This window comes from Coturnix japonica, chromosome 2 (assembly GCF_001577835.2).
Source record: "Coturnix japonica isolate 7356 chromosome 2, Coturnix japonica 2.1, whole genome shotgun sequence".
Taxonomy (NCBI): domain Eukaryota; kingdom Metazoa; phylum Chordata; class Aves; order Galliformes; family Phasianidae; genus Coturnix; species Coturnix japonica.
In genome coordinates this window covers 16,830,805-16,849,658 of record NC_029517.1, presented here as the reverse complement: position 1 = coordinate 16,849,658, position 18,854 = coordinate 16,830,805, and the positions used below count along the sequence as shown (strand labels likewise).

General features: G+C 35.4%; 1 protein-coding gene across 2 annotated transcripts in view; it reads left to right on the top strand.

Annotated features, from left to right (window-relative positions):
* The window catches only part of PLXDC2 (plexin domain containing 2), a 225,109-nt gene that overhangs the window by 182,919 nt on the left and 23,336 nt on the right, over positions 1–18,854 (top strand). For both annotated transcript variants that reach the window (XM_032443073.1, XM_032443074.1), the window contains exons 8-12: positions 2,112–2,207; positions 3,102–3,183; positions 16,932–16,992; positions 17,346–17,499; positions 18,810–18,848. In XM_032443073.1, coding sequence (XP_032298964.1) covers positions 2,112–2,207; positions 3,102–3,183; positions 16,932–16,992; positions 17,346–17,499; positions 18,810–18,848 — 432 coding nt within the window. The remainder of the gene's footprint in view (positions 1–2,111; positions 2,208–3,101; positions 3,184–16,931; positions 16,993–17,345; positions 17,500–18,809; positions 18,849–18,854) is intronic.

The window sequence follows — 18,854 nt, the reverse complement described above, 5'->3', positions numbered from 1 at the left end:
TTCATGCATAGGTGAGATGAAGGAGTTTGTGACCTCTTTTTTTGGACGTTCAAAACTCCTTATGTCTTGGAAACCCTGCAAGGAGTGTGCTGGGGAATGTTCAGAGTAAACAATGTTATAATACTGCAGTGCTGTTTTTTTTTGTTTGTTTGTTTGTTTGTTTGTTGGACAGAAGTTTAAAGATTTCTGTGGAAACAAATTAGAGCCTTCGGCATTGGCAGCAGTTCATTTCAAATGCATTTTCTGATCATCCTGATTTGGAAGGCGCTCTTCTGGGAGCTACCATCCTGGGAACACAGACTTTTTACTGCTGGTGAGAAATTTTTCTCACCCTGGCACAAGATTAGCTTTGTCTTAAAAACCCTTTCTGACTCTTGGGTTTGAAGGATCTGGCTAAATACAGAGTATTTGTTAGGGAAAATGTTTAGCACACTCCAGTTTCTGTCCTTTATCCAGTCAGATTGAAACTGTAGGTAAAAAACATTGCTAGCTCAATTAAAGGTACACTTCAGACCAAGAGAGAAATCTCCTGTCAGAAGGGGTTAAGCCACAGCAAAGTCAACCTCAAATAAATGGCAGGAGGGAGTGCTTGGCAATGCTGCTAGTTTGGAGCTAAAAAGAAATATTTTCTGAAAACCAGGTGCTGACTACAAGTGTATTAGAGCTTACACAATGAAGAAGGACAAAGCTACTTCCCACGCAGCAACCCTGGCCAATGCTGGAGAATTTCCCCACCCCAGTTTGTGTTCCCCACCTCTGTTTCTGCCACCCTCTCTGCACCCCAAAATTTCCCCTGCTTATTCCAACTGTTGCCAATAACTCAATGATTATTTTTTGTATGCAATGAAGAGAAATCACAGATTTAGATGTTCTTCATCCCTCTTTTACTAGTAAGCATTGTACCGTTACAACAAGAGGCACCTTAGCCATGGGACACAATACTATATCCATCCTTAAATACCACCAGTGATGGTACTTCCACCACTTCCATATGCAACCTGTTCCCATGCCTAACTACTCTTTCTGAGAAGAAATTCCTCCTAATATATTTTCTTTCTGAAAAATGCCTGCAACATCCTTCCTGCCAGGAGACTGAAGAATGCTGCTGTTTTTTGCTATGTGATTTTATACTAGCTCAGGAGTACAGTTCAAGCTACAAAAACACAGCCTTTATGCCAAGCAGCAAGGTGTAATCCTTTGTGTGTAACCCTTTGTTCCTCTCTGGCATGGTTTCACAGAGGTCACTGATTGTATTTAGCATTGATTTCATTTGAAGTTTAGCAGACCTTCAAAGAGGATATGAATTCGAATCCAGGACATCAGGAAATCATTGTGTCAGATTGGCCATATGGTGTGTACTTTTCACTTGCAATTTTTCAAAGGTTCTATCAGTTTTCATTGCAGCCATACTCTTAAAATATGGAATACTCCAAATAAATAATTACTAATCTTTAAAATAGAGATTGCATGATACTTTCATGCATCTTGTGCTTCAATTTTACTGTTTCTGTGTTCATAGCCCACAAGAATTGTATTGAATTTCTGCTTTGAGAAACTCAAGTGCAATCAGCTTGTGTCAAGATTATATGTTACAGTGCATATTTAGGAGGACTTGTCTTTATAATGTAATTTTCTAATGTTTAATGCATTTATATATGAACTAGCTTGTAGCTAGCAAATTTGATTAAGCAATGAAATCTGTTTTGTTTGCAAATCTTGACAATAACCAATGAAGTGAGCATATAAAATATATCTTTCAAGTACATAAGCTGAGAAACAACTTAGGAAAGCAAGAATCTGAAACACACCCTAAAATGTCTGACAGTTTGTTCAATAGAGTTTCTACCTAAATGAACAAATAAGAAGCTTGAGAGCTCACTCAGCATTTTTTTCAGTCCTTTCCCAGGAACAGGTATCTATTTTGTCAGCACTCCCTATCAATAGCTTTTACATATCCCTTCAAGATGTGTAAAGTTAAATACTTATCCTTGAGGAAAACTGGTGTCACGTTCAACTAAGGTACAGTGAGCAATCATTGTATCCAGTATTTTTCACGGTCTACAGACTGCAAAATAATAGTGTGAAAATATTTTATTTTTCTTTCCTGGTAGATGTCCGCAGAAGAACAATTTACGAATACCACAGGGTGGAGCTGCAGATGTCAAAGATTACAAATTTGTCAGCTGTTGAAATGATACCTCTTCCAAGTAAGTAAAATGTAAGATGCAAAGGAGCCGGATCTGGGGACAGCCTCAGTTACAATACACATACAATTTTAAATGTTTTGTTTTGTCTGTGAATTTGTAGTAGGGACAGATTCATTTATCCTCTCTCAGATTTACTCTCAGTTGGATGATGCATTATCCAATTCATCTTCATGTATCTCAAGTTATTTTATACCTATAAAACACAGCTCCCAGTAGATTGCTAGTGAAATCTGTGCCAAATTGTTGTTCAAAAGAATGCTCATATTGCTTTTAAATTCTTTTCCTCAAGAAAAAAAAAAAAAAAAAAAAAAAGAGCAATTTTTGTGCTTGCAAAACAAGCAAAAGAACTACTTTGCGTCCCGTCTCAAAGGAACATCCCCAAACACATTTTACAATTCATCCATCTCTTTTGTTCAAAATAAAACTCTGTTGTTCAGTGATATCAAAGTTTGAGCTGCCAGCTGTATTACTGTGAAAAAAAAAGAAACTGGAAACGGTCTCTTTCATTTTTTTCTAATCTGATTGTATTTCTTGTACACTCTCCTGCTGATCTTATTGTCTGTGAGTGTCTATATGTTAGCAACACCAAAAATGCTGGAGCCAGGGAAGAAAGGTTTAATGAAATACTTAATAATATACAGAAAGATAAAAAATCTAACAATGAAGCTGAAAGAGCTGTTGTAGAAGTGAGATTACATTTACAAATGGCATACAAATACAATCCTACAGATAAGATGTACCTCTGTGCACTACCTTTTAGTTAGGCTGAAAATCTGTGAACCTGTATATTCCCTACATATATACTGTCAAAGGATGCATACTTCCCTCATATTTTCTGTGATAATTATTTGTGAGACTATTGTAATAATTTGTGTTTATTTACCTGCTTCCCAGCTTGTCTCCAGTTTAACAGCTGTGGTCCCTGTGTCACTGCTCAGATTGGCTTCAACTGCAGCTGGTGCAGTAAACTCCAAAGGTAAAGAAAAGGATTTTTATTTTTTGACATGTGTATACAGCTGTGCTCAAAGGACATACAAAAACATTTCCAACTGCTCACTCAGCACAGAGAAATGTTATATTTGGGGTTTACAAACATTCGTTCACATACATACTGATAGACCTCACTTGCAGTCATCAGCCACACAACATTGGCCTATCTCACGTCAGCCAAAAATAAATAAGATAGCTAAGAAGAGCAAAAGGAATTGTTTTAGAAATTGAGCCCCACCTCCTATTTTCTTAATCCTGCTTAAAAATTCCTTAGAAGGATTCCATGAGAAGTAGAAAGTGTAATAAAATTCATGTACCCATTGCTTTATCAAAAACAATTTTACTGCAGTGAGGATCTGGGGTGGCATTGTAACTATAAAGAAATTCTTGTTCTGCAAACAGTAGGGAGACAGACACACCAGATTCTTTTCTCTCCTAATTTCTCATAGTTTGTGAGTACGTTTGGTCCCTCAGCTTCCCACTGCCACATTCATGACAGCCTACTCAGTAGTAGGAACAAATTAAACTCTGTGGTGCAGCTGGAGCAAAGACAGTAAAATAAAAACTCTGCAGCTGAAGCTTTTTCAAAAAGTTCGTCAGTCACTGACCTTCACTGACCTTCATAGAATAAATGTACCTATCTAGCACTAATTCTCTCCCACTAAATTCAATGGTATAATGGATGTGTATTCTTGTTGTGTTGTGTTTTTTAGCCCTAGTGATTAGGCTCAGAAATCCTGTATATAAATGGATGCATAATGAAAGGAGAGAAGGCTGTTGGCATTCTAAAAAGGTGTAGTGTTATGATAACATACTGAATAGCTGAAAAATAATAGCTGATAAACTTTATATGAAATTAAGAAGTTGGGGTCATTTCTATGTTTTCTTAAGCCTCATCTCTCTCAATAAGCAAATTTTTTGTCTTTTTTGTCTTTTTTTTTTCTTTTTTGCAAATCCTCAGTTTGTGTGGAATTAAATGTAAATTAAATCATTCTTTGAAAATGCATGTCAGTCATCTTCAAGAGTAAAGATAGTAACAGAGAACTGTTCCAAGCAAACATGAACAGATATTGCTTGCTTTAGCCAATTTCTTGCATTCAATCATTGCTTGATTCTCCCTCTGTTAATAAATACCATAGCACTGTCTGTTGGCAAGGTCTGTTGTTTTGTAGGCAATGTTCTCATTTTTGTTTGGATAAATTTACTTATAAGAGGTATGATTTGAAGATGTGGTGAGGTTCAGACCTCTGATGAACATCTGGCAAACCTTGAGATCCTTTATTTTCATCTGTAGTTTCTGATGAACTTACTTTCCTAAATTCTGGAGTTGCTGGAAAATCAGTTGCGCTGAGAGCGGAAGTTTTGTCTTTCACCATTAGTCAGAAGCAATGTCAGGCATGTGGTTGCATTGTGTTCCTCTCCATGTATTTAAATGAATTTGTGGCTGCCCATTCATAACTGGCAAGATGTAATTTGCTGCTGAAAAATATACAATTTTAACACAGCTATTTTTATTCAATTAAAATCCACATTGCTGCACTGTTTTGTCTTTGATGATCTGCATCAGATTGAGTGAATATCTTTATATTATACCATTACTGACTGTAATGAGTCTGTAATTTCATAAGAGTAGTGTTAAGAAATTATTTGACTAGCAGCAAAGGAAGGAACTGGAGTTAATTCCTTAAAAAAAGGATGCATCCAGAAAAGCAAAATAAGATTATGCCTCTGCACAGGAATCATAGTAATTTAAAAACAGTCATGCTGCCCAATTTGCATCTGTAAGAATGGATGATAGTAAGCTGGACTTAAGCAGAAGCAGGAATGTATTTGTAGAATCATAAAGCAACTTTGATTGAAAGAACGTACTGGAGGTCATCCAGTGCAGCCGCCTGCTCAAAGCGGGGTCAGCTGTCAGCTCAAGACTTGGATCAGGTGGGTCTTGAAAATATCCAAGGATGATCCCCTGAACATCTTATTTTTATGCTAGATTCTACACCTCATTTTTTAACTTCTTATTTTCTCCAATTCTATTGAGAAACACATCTGAAATAGTAGGTGGAAGCAAAGTTTGTGCAAGCAGGCAACTTGTTTTTCAAAATGTGAAGACTGAGTGTCATTTTAGTTGTGTTATAGTTTAGGATCATTGTGAATGGGAGTCATTCCTGTTAGCTTTGATAATTTTGTGTACCATATGAGTCCAGTCTCATTTATCTCGCTGTTTCTCTGCATGTTTATTCATTTTAGAAATATACAGAAGAAAACTTTATTCTGTTACTCATTTTAGATATCTAGATGAAAGTGTCCTCAGTATCATCAAATTCAGTACCTCAATATGGTTTTATTCCCTTCAGAAATAAATTCATTGTGTTAAAATGTTCTTTCCGCAGGGGATAGACTGTTTCAACAAGAATACCTAACTATCCTTGTTTAATTCGTAAAGTGTAGAAAGTTTTGAGATCCTCCAGCACTGTAGTTCAGCTTTTTCTGTGTCACTGCTCCTCAGTCACCAGCCTTGTAAATCACTGTTGACTTTTATCTCCTGTTGTGATAAACATTTTTCTACTGCAGGAGAATAAAATCTTCTTGGAAAAACAAGGGCAAAGCATTACAAGAAGTATCAACTTAGACATTTTAGAAATGCCTGGAGTAGAAAGAATATTAATATTTACACCTTGCAGTGAGTGAATGATATAAGGGGTTTTTGAAGTAATCAAAAGTAGAAGCTTAGTAGCAATGCCCAAGGACTGCTTCTGAGTGGGGACTGACTGGAGTCATGTGTCTGGGAAGTGAGAAAAAAAAGGCTGTCATCCTGGCTTAGAGGGAAAAGGCATTTGGCACTTGGTGCAAAAGCCTGAGGCATGTGTTGAGCTTGGTACTGGTGGCATCCAGTATAGCAGTACTCCACTAACTAATTCAGTGCTCCACTTTCTATAAGGACAGACTGCCTGCTTGCCAACAAGAAGAGTGCGATGGAGTAATGAGGGTCACAGGTGTGACTGCATTATACAGTGATGGTCCTCATCTGGAGCTGCAGTAGCATTTGGGTACCCTAAAGAGAGATCTCCCAGAGCAAACATGCATCCAAGTGGATAACAAGCAAACACACATCCAGTGGGAATAACTCTCGATCAATTCTACAATCCCTTTTTCTTTTTTTCTCAACATTCATCCACAGAAACAGTGCTATTAAGAATAGCTTTTAGTAATTTTTCTTTGCGCAAAATTTAAACTGTATATTGAATCATTCAAACAATAAAGTACAGCTGTTGCAAAAATAGAAAATGTATATAAAACCCATAGCTGCAAAAGGAAACTAGACAAAGAGAGCCATTGCAGAATAACTGTACCTCCCCCATGTGGGCAATCTATGTTGGAATGAAAATAATCTTTTTCTTCAACACAGTGGCTTGTTTCCTATTGTAACTTCAGCTCAGTTGCTGTGTGCACTCTTCGGTCTTCAGAGGTAGGTTATTCTTAAAGGTGATTCAGAGCAAAATCCTCTAATACAGTCATTCCCTGTGAACTTCAATCACAGTTTTAGTTTTCATGAGGGATCATCAACCTTTTGACCCTGATACCCAGTATAAAGTAGGTAATGTAGTTATGTCATGACTGAAGTAAAGGCACACCATTTTCATGTGACTTCAGCAAATGGAGGATCCATCGTCAAGATTTCTTTAATATATTTTTTACATTATTTGAACCATTTGTAAGAGGCAGAACTGTTCCAACCATGAAAGAGACTAAGTATAAATACAGAAGTCTCATAGCCTTCTCCTACACATGTATCTGTGTTCATACTCCAGAAACATTTAATAGTCACTTGTGGCTGAAACTTGGAACTATTTGCTCTTCTTTTTCAGTGACATTCCAGCATGTAGAAAATGAGATAAGTCATTAGTGTTAGATCTGTTTATATGACCTTTTTACACTGCAGAAAATGTTTATGTACTCTAGGCACTTGATATAGCCTGCATGTTAGAGATGTCAATTTTAGGGATGTCTTTCTTTGAAAGCATTATGAGAAAGCGTGAAAGCATTTTGCTACTTACTTGCTCATGCTAATGAAATAGTGAGCTACCTTATAAATATTTTCCCAATAAAGAAATTAAATTTAGATGAACTATCGCTGAGCTAGAATGGAAATATGATTATTAAAATGATCAAGGAGTTCAAATTCTGTGGATACTGATGAGTTTGTTTTGATGAACTTCAGGAAAATCTTAGATTCAAGCAAGGAAATAATGCTGAGACTTCATTGAAGTCAGAAATAAACAAAAAATTCCTGCTATCTCTGTGTGCTGTAAACATAGTTGTTGTTTTTTTATCTGTCTCATGCTTCACTTCGTAACCACAGGATTAATGCATCTTAAAACATCTCTGGTTTATTGTGCTATTGTCCCAGTGCTGGAGATTCAGAGCCAAAGGACTAAAGGCAAGAGCTGCAAACAGTTTAGGTGATAGCTTTATTCAACTGTTACTTTTGGTACCTATATTCAAATTTCAAATCCTTCAACTTTCTGCTGCATACCAGGGGCACTTATAAGACCACAGGGAATTTTGTTAGCTGTCTCACTTATGTTTTCAAGGGAAGTTAAGCAGAATAAGAGCAGTACTAGAGGTACCTTTTCAGCAAACGCTGGAATTAAGTATCTAAAACCCAAAAGGTCTCTAGAGCTCAAATACATTTTTTTGAAGGAATGCCTATAGCTGCCTGAGCAGGACTGAGCCCTGAAATTATTGATTGCCACAAAGCCCATCCTTTCAATATGCATGACACCACCCTTCTAGAATATTCATTGAGGCACAAGGGTAATTGAATGTGGGTCCTCTGAACTAAAGTCATCCCTAAAAGGAGCCCAGATCCATTAACTGGTGAGGTGCTTAACCATGTGCTCTGAAATACATAACACCCTTGCATGACTCCAGCTTTGAGCAGCTCCTCCTGGATTATTCTGTGTTATTTTATGGTACTGATCCATAGAGTGCAAGTCTTCCTTTGAAATGCGCCCTGGAGCAGGCTGAACAAGTCCCTGTGCTAGGGTCTCTGTGGGAGGTGGTAGCCAGGACTCTGTGTGCTCTAGGCGGTTATTCTGACTGTGATCGCATGTGCAGTTCTCAAAGATTCCTGCAGTCTCAAGACAATCCTGAACTAAAATGATGAGGGAATCCCATTTCTGCAACATATCCCATGAATGAAAAGCACATCAGTAGTTGTGTAAACTGAATTCTGACTGCTTTACAATGCAGAGTCTGTTCTGAGCCAAGTGGAAAATTAGAAATGTGTCAGGGAATAGTAGCAATAAATGGATTTAAGTAAGTTTTTATATTTTTGATCTTTTTTTATGATAATCACTGCTCCCATCTAAGCAGGTAATGAACAGAATTATTTTGCATACCACGCTGATTAACTGGAAATTAGGGAAGGGAAAAGTTTTAGGCACTTGGGGTTCTTAGGAAAAAAATATTTAGTAACTGAAATATGAAGTGATAGTTTTCTGCAGTGCCTTCATGGCAATAGGAATTTAAAATGTATGTATATATATATGAAACCATGAGACCATGTTCAGTTAACTTTTAAATCTGGGTTAGCATCTGTAAATCTTGGAAGAGGAAAATAACTGCTGAATCACATATCCTAGTACAATCATATGTAGTCAGATATACTTATCAGTTAGAAAAACCGGTATTAGAATAAAAATAATTATTACATTATCTGACTGCATTAAAACCATGGCTTAGAAAAAAATATATAAATAGGAAATACAGGATCTTTTTCTACAAATAGCTGACCGTTATGTGTCTGCCATCTCATTTTTATTCTATAGCTAATACTTCAGCCAAGGTCATAGATTTCATTACAGAGCAAAGAAAGGCAGTGGACAAGATCAGGTTCAAAAATAATCATCAACTGAAATTACAGATTGATTAGCTTTATTGTGCAGTGAAGATTAATAAAATCACCTTAGGTTATTTTACCAAAACAATAAATAAAATAAATATCTATGAGTTTTTAACTTAAATCTTCTCTGTAGACTCTTCAAATATTCTATATGTTGTTATTCAATGAAGTTTTATTGTGGAATTGATGGATGAAGGAACAACCTGGGCATTGCACTGCAAGGCAGCAAAACAGTTTGTACTGTTCTAGGAAAGAGGTTTTGCCTCAGTTTGAACATCTGTTTACTCCCATCCTAACATTCATTACCTACCATTTGTAGAGCTCAGTTTTCATTAAATGCTGTCATTAAATGTTTGGGGCATGCATGTACAATTGTCCTTGGTTATTCTGTGGGTTTTTTTTCTTTTTTGTTTTTCTTTTTTTTTCTTTTTTTTCTTTTTCTTTTTTTTCTTTTTTTTCTTTTTCTTTTTTTTTTTTTTTTTTTTTTTTTGCATCAGGGATATTCCATATTTCAACTTAAAATTCAAAGATGAGGAGAAAACATTCTTCTTTATGTTCAAGCTGTTTTTATTGCAATGCCATTTAGCTGACAGTAGTGTACTCTTATTACGACATCAGCCTCAGTATCTTAGCCATTGAATTACCAAGAAGAAAAAAAAAAAGAGAGAGAGACATTTGTATGGATTAAGTAAACCACCAGAGGGAGCATATATAATCCAATCAGTGTAATAGATTCATATACAAATGACAAGGAAAATCTCATTTTAAATGCTTTAGAAGGCCTAGAGATTTAAAATATAGTGTATTCTGAAAAACAAATTCCATTCTATCAATGGGCATAATTCATGAATTTGCTGATTATGCTCCTGCTTTGGGCAAAAGCAGGAAATGTGCCCAGACTGACTGTCTCTAGAATTTGCATTCCACCAACATCAGTTCTCTATGCTGAAGTGGCTTTATTAGAAAATATATCAGTCTTAACACCTGGGTCTTAATAAGCAGATTGTTGAATTGGATCAAATCTAGCCTGTGATAAATTGGGAGTAATGTCAGTACTATTTTTCTAACTTGTATGCTGTTACTTTCCTGATTACAGAACAATCATATCGAATATCTGAGTAGAAATTCTGTCAGTCTGCCAGTCTACTCGGCTTAAAGTACTGCATACTTCTGTTGAAGAGACAGCAATAGGCCACTTTTATCAAGTGCAACAAATGAATGAACATGTAGATTTGTCCACACTGATAGAAATATGAATGAGAAATAGATCTATACTTTATTGAGCAGAAAATTGTTCCACACCCAATTTCTTCAAATCTTTTCCAAGCTGTTCTTTCTTGATTTGACAAGCTAATTTGAACACATGAACTACAAGAATCTGTTAGGAAATTAGCATTCAATAATTGAGAATTTTTTATGCATGGCAAGCCTGAGCAAAGCAAGAAAAGAAAGTGAATTAATTCTCAAACTAAGTGAGCCCAGTGATGGTATTGTTTCAAAAAGGAAGAAAGTAGCCTCACAAGATGTCTTAAGTGGAATGGCAATTCTATTTTTAAGACAGTGTAAGCTTCTCACTGATACCAAAGTCTTTAATTTAAAAGTACCACTGTGAAACATAGAGATCTTAACATGATTTTATGGAAAGTTAGTGTGCAACAAGGTGAACTAAATTTTCATTGAGATTCATACATGACTAAATATCATCCTCCACAAATGCAGTACTATGAATATAATTACAAAATTGTGTATTTTCTTTGTGCTTTCTTGTTTTGTTTGCACACATTATGAACACTTTAAATCCTGTCTTAAGCATTCAGTTTGTCACTTTTTTCTGATGTCATTGCTCCTGCTTCCTTTGACTTCTTACTCCTTTTCAATTTGTAAATGAAATATTACAGGAGCAGTAGCATACTCTGGCTAAACCATAATCTCTCTGCACTTCTCTTGCTAATAGCTTAGGTGCTGATGCCCACTGGTGCTGAAGTAGCTATGTAAAGTATTACTCAAACACTGTGAGTTCAGGTGTAATAACAGAAATGCAGACAGATGTACCAGCAGCACCAGGCTGCTTTCAGCCTGTCAGAAGATCTCTACTACTTCTAATATTATCCCAGTGTGCTTTATAAAGGAGCAAAATACCAGGAAAAGTATATGAATATGAATGGAGTTTGTCCAACATATGAATGAGGTTGGTGCCTTAGTGTATGCAACCTCAGACATGGGGTTCTGAAATATCCTTTCCAATCTGATATATCTGGGAGTACTATAGGAAGCATAGCACTGGTGGCTTTTTGTATGCTCATCTGGATTTCAGAAACTCTGAGCTTGGTTCTGTTACCTCAGCTGAATCTGTCCTATGTTCTATTTCTTCATCTCTAAAGTGGAAAAGGAGATATTTTCCCCAAAGGTGATCTTCATGGTTTTATTTTAAAAAGATGAGTAAAAGTACCTCTGGAGGATGTCTGTGTAAAACATATAAAGTAGTTTTCAAAATGCAACAAGCCATTTTTAAGATCTATTTAACAAGAATGAAATGTAACGTAATTTGAGGGGGAAAAAAAGACCCACACACATAAGAGCATTCTACAGTTAAAGAAAGAGATCATTTCTAATAGTCAAAGACAGAAATAGTTCAGAAAAAAAAAAAACCAAAAAAAAACCAAAAACATGTGAGTGTAAGAAAGAGAGGTTAATTGGGCTAGTCAATATCCAGAGTGTAAAATATACCCAATAGTGCTTTAGAACAAGTATAGTGCTTATCAGAAATAGATTTCAGTACAGCTCCTTCCCAGAGAACATGTTTAGAGGTTATTATTTTCTGCTTATTTTGTTGGAAAATCTGACACCGTAATCTCATAAATTTGAATCCAGGTCCATTTTACAGTCTCCTTTTCCTTCTAGCTATTCAAAGCAGACCTTTATTAAAAACTTCTTTTTTATTCCTTATCTGCTTTTCAGCATGTTTCCTTTGTTGCTGTGACATCAATATTACAGAAAAAAAAAAAAACAACCTCCTATTCTTCTTTAATCAGAACACTGACAATTCCCATTTAAACTAGGATTATTTCTTTCTATTTAAATTGAAAATACAACTTACCTCTTTTAGCCGACTTCCATTCTTAGACTCTTGCAGCAGCAAGAATTCTCAGTGAGAGTCCTTATTTCTTAATGACTATCCACGTTATGTCAGTTATTAATATTGTCTCACTTGTACAATCTCTTTCACTGTATAAGACAGCTTCTTTACAGATGAAAAAAAATACTGTTTAAAAACTTTGCACTTTGTTTACACGATATTGCAGAGTGTAACTTGTTTTATTTTAGTTCCTCTCCTATGAAATTGTGGAACAATTATCAGGTTGCAGATTGCCTTCTGGGATTTGTGTCACTAATCTCTTTGATTGTCTTTGTCATCACCTGCATGTTGTAAATTTTGTGATATGAAACAGTGATACGATGATGGAATTAAATATTACAGGCATGCATCTGAATATACAAATATTCACTCTAATTTAGTAATTTTTTTTTTCAGAAGTGTTAATACAGTACAGACTATTTTGCTGTATATTTAAAATCCTCTTATTAAGCGTGTTGCCTTAGCTGCTCAAGAGAAGAATTTGTAACAACGGAGTAGGAACTAGTCCTCTAAACTATTCAAAAAATTATCCTATTCCAAAATAAATTTTAATTAAGCAAGATGTTTTATGACAGGATAATATATATATATATATATGCATATATATATATATATATATATATATATATGCTTAAATTTAGGTATATGATTGCTTGTATTGAGCTAGTTAAGTGCAAATATTTTTTAATAAACCACATACAAGGCCTGCTCTGAACATAATGCCTCCTATTTTGTTGGCCTGTGATGTCAGATGCAGATGGTGGTGGTATGGCAGTAGAAGTGCAACCTTCCCACCAATATTCCATTACATTTTGTTGCCATATGACAGATGACAGCAGAGGGAAGATCTGACAAAGTGGTGTCTGACATGGAAGTGCATATGAATCAAAGGGGTGAATTTCTCCATGCAGAAAAATGGCACCTATTGACATTCATTGGTGCTTGCTGAACATCTATGGCGACCAAACAGTGGATGTGAGTACAGTGAGATGATGGGTAGTGCATTTCAGCAGTGCTGTCTGCAGTGTGAAAACCAAGACACATTCCAGACAGCCACACACTGCTCTCACACAATGAAATGAAGAGTGTCTTTATTGGCTCATCAGCATGAATTTGCTAATACTGATAATATATGTTTTGTATGTTGAAAAAAATAGTGTACAGTAGATGAGAACTTGGTCTATCAAATAGTGTTACTCTGCTTCTTGTATATGTTCTATTTTCTTTAGAAATAAATAGGAGGCAGTACTTTTAGTGAAACATACAATCATACTTCATTCACTCACAGTCACACTTCATTTGATAAAATTTTGTATCTTCCAAGAGAAGCTGGAAAGTAACCAAGGAAGGAAAGTACAATATTTTCCCAGGCAGATTATGTGATGAGAACGTGATATTCTGAGCATAGAGGTACCAAAATGGAGTGTTTTGCAGGAAACAGAGACAAGTGCAGACTGAGAGCAAACAATGTCTGATGTGTTTTCTTTCCCAAAAAATGCTGATTATTTTTTACTTGAACCAAGATCTTTAGCATTTAAGTTTTACTTCATATCTCATCATCAGAATCATTCAGAATGGAAGTATCCTCAGCTCCTCAACTTGTGAAGTTCTACTTTACAATATTTTAATTATTCTCTTAATTAACTCAAAAGCCCAGCTAGTGTTATCAGCTCTTCATTAGATTATGTGACTTCTTTTCTGGTTAAAAGCAGAAAAGACTTCTATCTGTTCAATTTTCCACTTTGTTTTCTAGATTAACTTTTTATTTAGAAGAGTCAGTAAGTATTTTAACTCACCTGAATAATTACATTGTATTTAAGAAAACATTTCAAATCTCTGGAATGCTTTTTAGTTCCCAGAAATCCATTGTATGTATGTTGTTAAAAGTCACATGTACTTTTTAACATGGTATTGGTTGTTTTAGTACTGACTCAACCTAGTGAAAAGATTTTTCCATTCAGACTGTGTCCATCCCAGTAATTTTCCATTATGTTTCTAGCTTTTACAAGTTAAACCTTGATGAGTCTTCTGTGTAAAGGGCATATGATTTGTTATTACTATTAATTCTCACTGAACTCCCTGAAAAGAAAAAAAAGCATAGAATTTTGGCTCATGCACTTAATGAGCACTTCTTGTCATTTAAATATTCTTTGCCAAATAGAGATACATAGCATCTGGTAGTTCTAATGACATCTCCATATCTTTTCTAGCTATATACAGTCCAATGGAAGGATTCTGATATCTTTTCTGTTACCAAGACTCAGCTGCATTAGTTATACAAAATCATTATTGTTATACATGCAAAGACTTTAATTCTTCATTTGCTCCCTGGACCAGTACTCCCAGCTTCCTCAGAAATCCTGGAATTCTTTATGTTTTATGAATGTCCCTCTTCTCATTTTACAGAATATATTTGTTATTGCTTTGCTAAAAGCAGATTTGGGTCATCACTTTAAAATGAAGTTGTTGTAAAATGGCCATGTTGACAGATGGCATAAATAGCATAGCTAATCAAATCCGTTGCAATGTTCTAATGGCAACAGGGAATTATCCACATGCTACTAAGTGAAGATCTTAAAAATGCATTCAATACAGCAAGCGGTGGATTGAAATGACAGTTTTCCGATTTATAACCCAGTGACACAACAATGATGGTAGCCACTACGTCTGAAGTATCAGTGACATATGCCTCAAAAGAAGTTGATGAAGTTTACTTGAAAGTAAGCACATTTAGTTCCTGTTTGGACTCATTACTGCATCAATAGAAAATGTTAAATAAACAGTCTGCAGATTTTGATGTATTTTTCTATGAGATAAATTCATCTGAAAAATATCTGATTTACATGTTTGAATGAGCCATTCTAAAAAATCAATTCCTGCAATGTTATTTGCCACCATATTTCAACCATTTGTTAGAAGAAAATCAGAACTGTGTATGATTGCATTTGTGATAAGGTTTTTGTGGTTTTTTTTTTTCATTTAATCTTTGAAACTTTTGTTTGACACCATTTAAATGCAAGATTAGGTCTAAGATAAAGGTTCATTAATCCCTACTAGATGTAAGTATGAGGGGTCTGAGTTAGCATGGATATGTACTTGCCACTGTTGTAGGAATTTGTGAAGTAGCTCAATATTTTATCTAAACATTGGACTTCATTTTCAGAAGTTCATAACAGGAAAACTCATTAGATTTTAGACAGAATGGTATGAAAGAGATACAGTGGGTTTGCTAGTGTTCATCTTTGTAGCCCTCCACAGGACTCTGCAGTAGTTTCTTTTTCTTGAACTGGGGAGCCCAGAACTGGACATGGACAGCAAGGAAAAGGAAAAAATTCTTCATGTTTGTCAGTATTTCTGACAAATCTGAAATCTATTTACTTCTCTGTGATACTTTTCTGTTTGAGAGGGATACTTTTTTTCACTGCAACAGGTTTTTGGAAAAGTCAGTTGCTATGAATTGAGTGATTAATGACATCTGTTAGGATAGAGTGTGTTTCTTTATTACCATTGCAAAAGGAAGAAGGAAAGTCAATGCAAATATATCTAGAGAGAGACAACGTTTTCCCAAAATATTTTGTGAAAGATGTAGATTTTGCTTGGAATAATTATACAAAGAATTTTGTAATACCAGGGGATTTGTTACAATTATTTTATCCCCTGTATTTCTATAAAAATAATTCCAGTTCTCCATTCTTCCAAAATAGACCATGTTTCCTGTATTTATCTGACATGTATAAGCATTTGGCATATCTTGGCATGTTATTGAGAATGAAAAATTACCACAAAAATACAAGTAGCTGTAGTAGTTGCCTTGTTTGCTTGCTTAGTCTCATTACCAACCAGGTAAGTTATGACCATTGGTGCCAAATGACATCATCTGGACATGCAAAAATGTTTAAAAACCCTAACTGGAGGAGAATCACTTTCAAAGCAAGATATTATGGTTTAGTTCTCTAGCAGAATAAGTTACTGTATCAAGCTTGCAAGATGTGCTTTGCCACTGGAATCATTATATTAAAACATTATAAGCTGCCTTGAAATTTCTCCGTCACATATTGCAAATAAGAAAGAGCACTGAAAACAAGTTATTAACCTCACCTGATATGATAAGAAATATGTATGCATCCAAATTTTCTATAGCTATTGAGAAGGTAGAAGCAGATATGTAGTATTCTCAAATTGTCATAAGGACTGTTCAGTGGAGCCGTTATCTAAAGCCATGAACACTGATCTCATGCTCATATGTGTATCTTGATGTTTCAGATGACCTTGCCCAATCAAAGAAGTGACTGTTTCATTACATCCTCTGTAGGACCACATTTTCCTGGACAAAAATAATTAACCCTATTTACATCCATATGGCTGTCATCAGACTTAAAAATCATATGGCTCCGTGTAGCCCTAAGTGTAATTATCTTGTATAAGGGACACATTCCTATTTAAAAAATGTAAATAAAAGATGTATAATAATAAATATCTCACTAAAATGCCACTGAGTGAAATGGATGAAATGATTAGCTCCTATTGCGAGAAACAGCCTCTTGAATAGAAATAATACAACGTAAGTCATATGGATTTAAAAATAAGTATTCCTTCCATCATTCTCTTCTCTTCCTCTCCTGTCCTTTCATGTTTTTGTTTTCCTCCTATTTCCATCTGGACAACTTACTTATATCTATTTCATTGTTTAAAGATGCTCCAGTGGATTTGACCGTCACCGACAAGACTGGGTAGACAGTGGCTGTCCTGAGGAGGTATGTGAGTAGTCTTCAGCCCATTAGATATGCTTACGATGCTTTTCATTATCAGACTAGAAAGAAGGGCTTCAAAGCGAAAGACACATTGTATATCTTTATAAAGTGGACATAAAGTAAAAACACTTTAAATTAATAATAGAAGTACCAAAAACTGTATATTTTAATTTCTTTTCATGAAGTAGGAATGAAAGAAAAAGATACCTGATGCTGGTAGTGGTGAACTGACCTACACTAAAAGAGGCACTCAGGGTGCTCCTGCACCTGAGCAGTTCATTTTCAAGATTTTCAAAATAAATATCTTATTGCCGGTACTTTCCCAGTGTTTGTTTTGTTGTTTTTTTTCCCAACAGTCAAAAGATAAGATCTGTGAGAAGAATGTAGACACAACTGAAACACCGCTGTACTCTACCACCACTCTTCAACCAACCACAACAAAATTCAGAGTTTTAACAACCACCAGAGGATTCACCAGCTCCCAGCTGCCAACCAGCCTACCCACAGAAGGTGAATTATATAGACTAATTTAGCCTATAGTGCAAAAATGTCTTTTACAAGTCTAAAAAAGATATATTTCCTCTCTGTTCATGTTGTCCTTTTCTTCTGGGGGCAATGGAAAGAGTGGGAAATTAGTCAAAGTAGTATTTGATGTTACCTTTTTATTTAATCTTTCTATTGCAAAGTAAGCTTGAAGGCAATTAAAGCTGGAAGATGGAGGGAGGAAGTGCCAGGAGAGCAGACTTCCCTAGAACTTGTGGTTACAAAGAGTTTTTTGTGTCCCTTTAACTATCAGGCCACATTGCCAAACCTGCTGAAATGGATAAGATCCTGTTAAAATTACTGATGAAACATCCAGCTGAAAGTTAATGATTTTTGGATCCCTTTGAGTATTGTATTTGGGTGAAAACTGGAGATAACCCAAATTAGCTACCTCTTTGAATGTTTCTGGTTTAGTTTTTTCGGTTAGTTGTCGGTGATATTTTCCTGTAGTGCTCACTGTTTCTATAGCTTCTGAGCAGAATTAGATGGGTAAGTGATGGTGTGTCAGTTCTCATCCTTGTTTCACTGCTGCTTAAATCTTCCCTTTCTGTGGATGAGATATCCTGCCTTCCTGCTTCTGAGGAAAATTCAGCTGAATAGAAAAGTTAACCCATATTAATCACATGGTATCTATAAAGTAGAATAAAGCAGGTGAGAGATGTCTATTGGAATTATATGTTAAAATATTGGAAAATACCAGGAGTGTGCAGAATGGCTCATGACAAGACATTTTAAACTGTAGAAATTATAAGTTGAGAATCTACTGCTAAGACTTGGTTTTGCTTGCAACAAGAGAAGTTTAAAAACTGTCAGTGCAAGATTTGGACTGCCATGTACAATATGCACACCTGCTAATATTTTCTTATGAGAAAAAGAATATGTAAATAAATAGCATTTAAAACTGATAGGCTTTTCTATAATTCTTAGAAGAAATTGTACACTGCTTTATTTTATTGTCTTGTAGTGGTTCCTGCAGTCCTTACTATGATAGAATGCTCAAAATGAATGTGTAACAAAGAGGAATTATTGTTAAGTGATATGGTGTGGACTGTAGTGCCCTTAGCAGCATTTTGAATCCTACTTTACACTGTATCAAACTCATATGAAGTAAAACCTTGCTCAGTGTAAGAACATCATGATCTAATTCTCATTGAATTAAGTACCAAAACATTTTTAATTGTGGGAGTTGTACAGCGTTAGAAAGAAAATAATTCCTAAGACAACTCATGATCTAGAAAAATATGTTTTCTTACAACTAACTTTGATTTCCTTTATAGATGATACCAAGATAGCACTGCACCTAAAAGATAATGGAGGTAAGA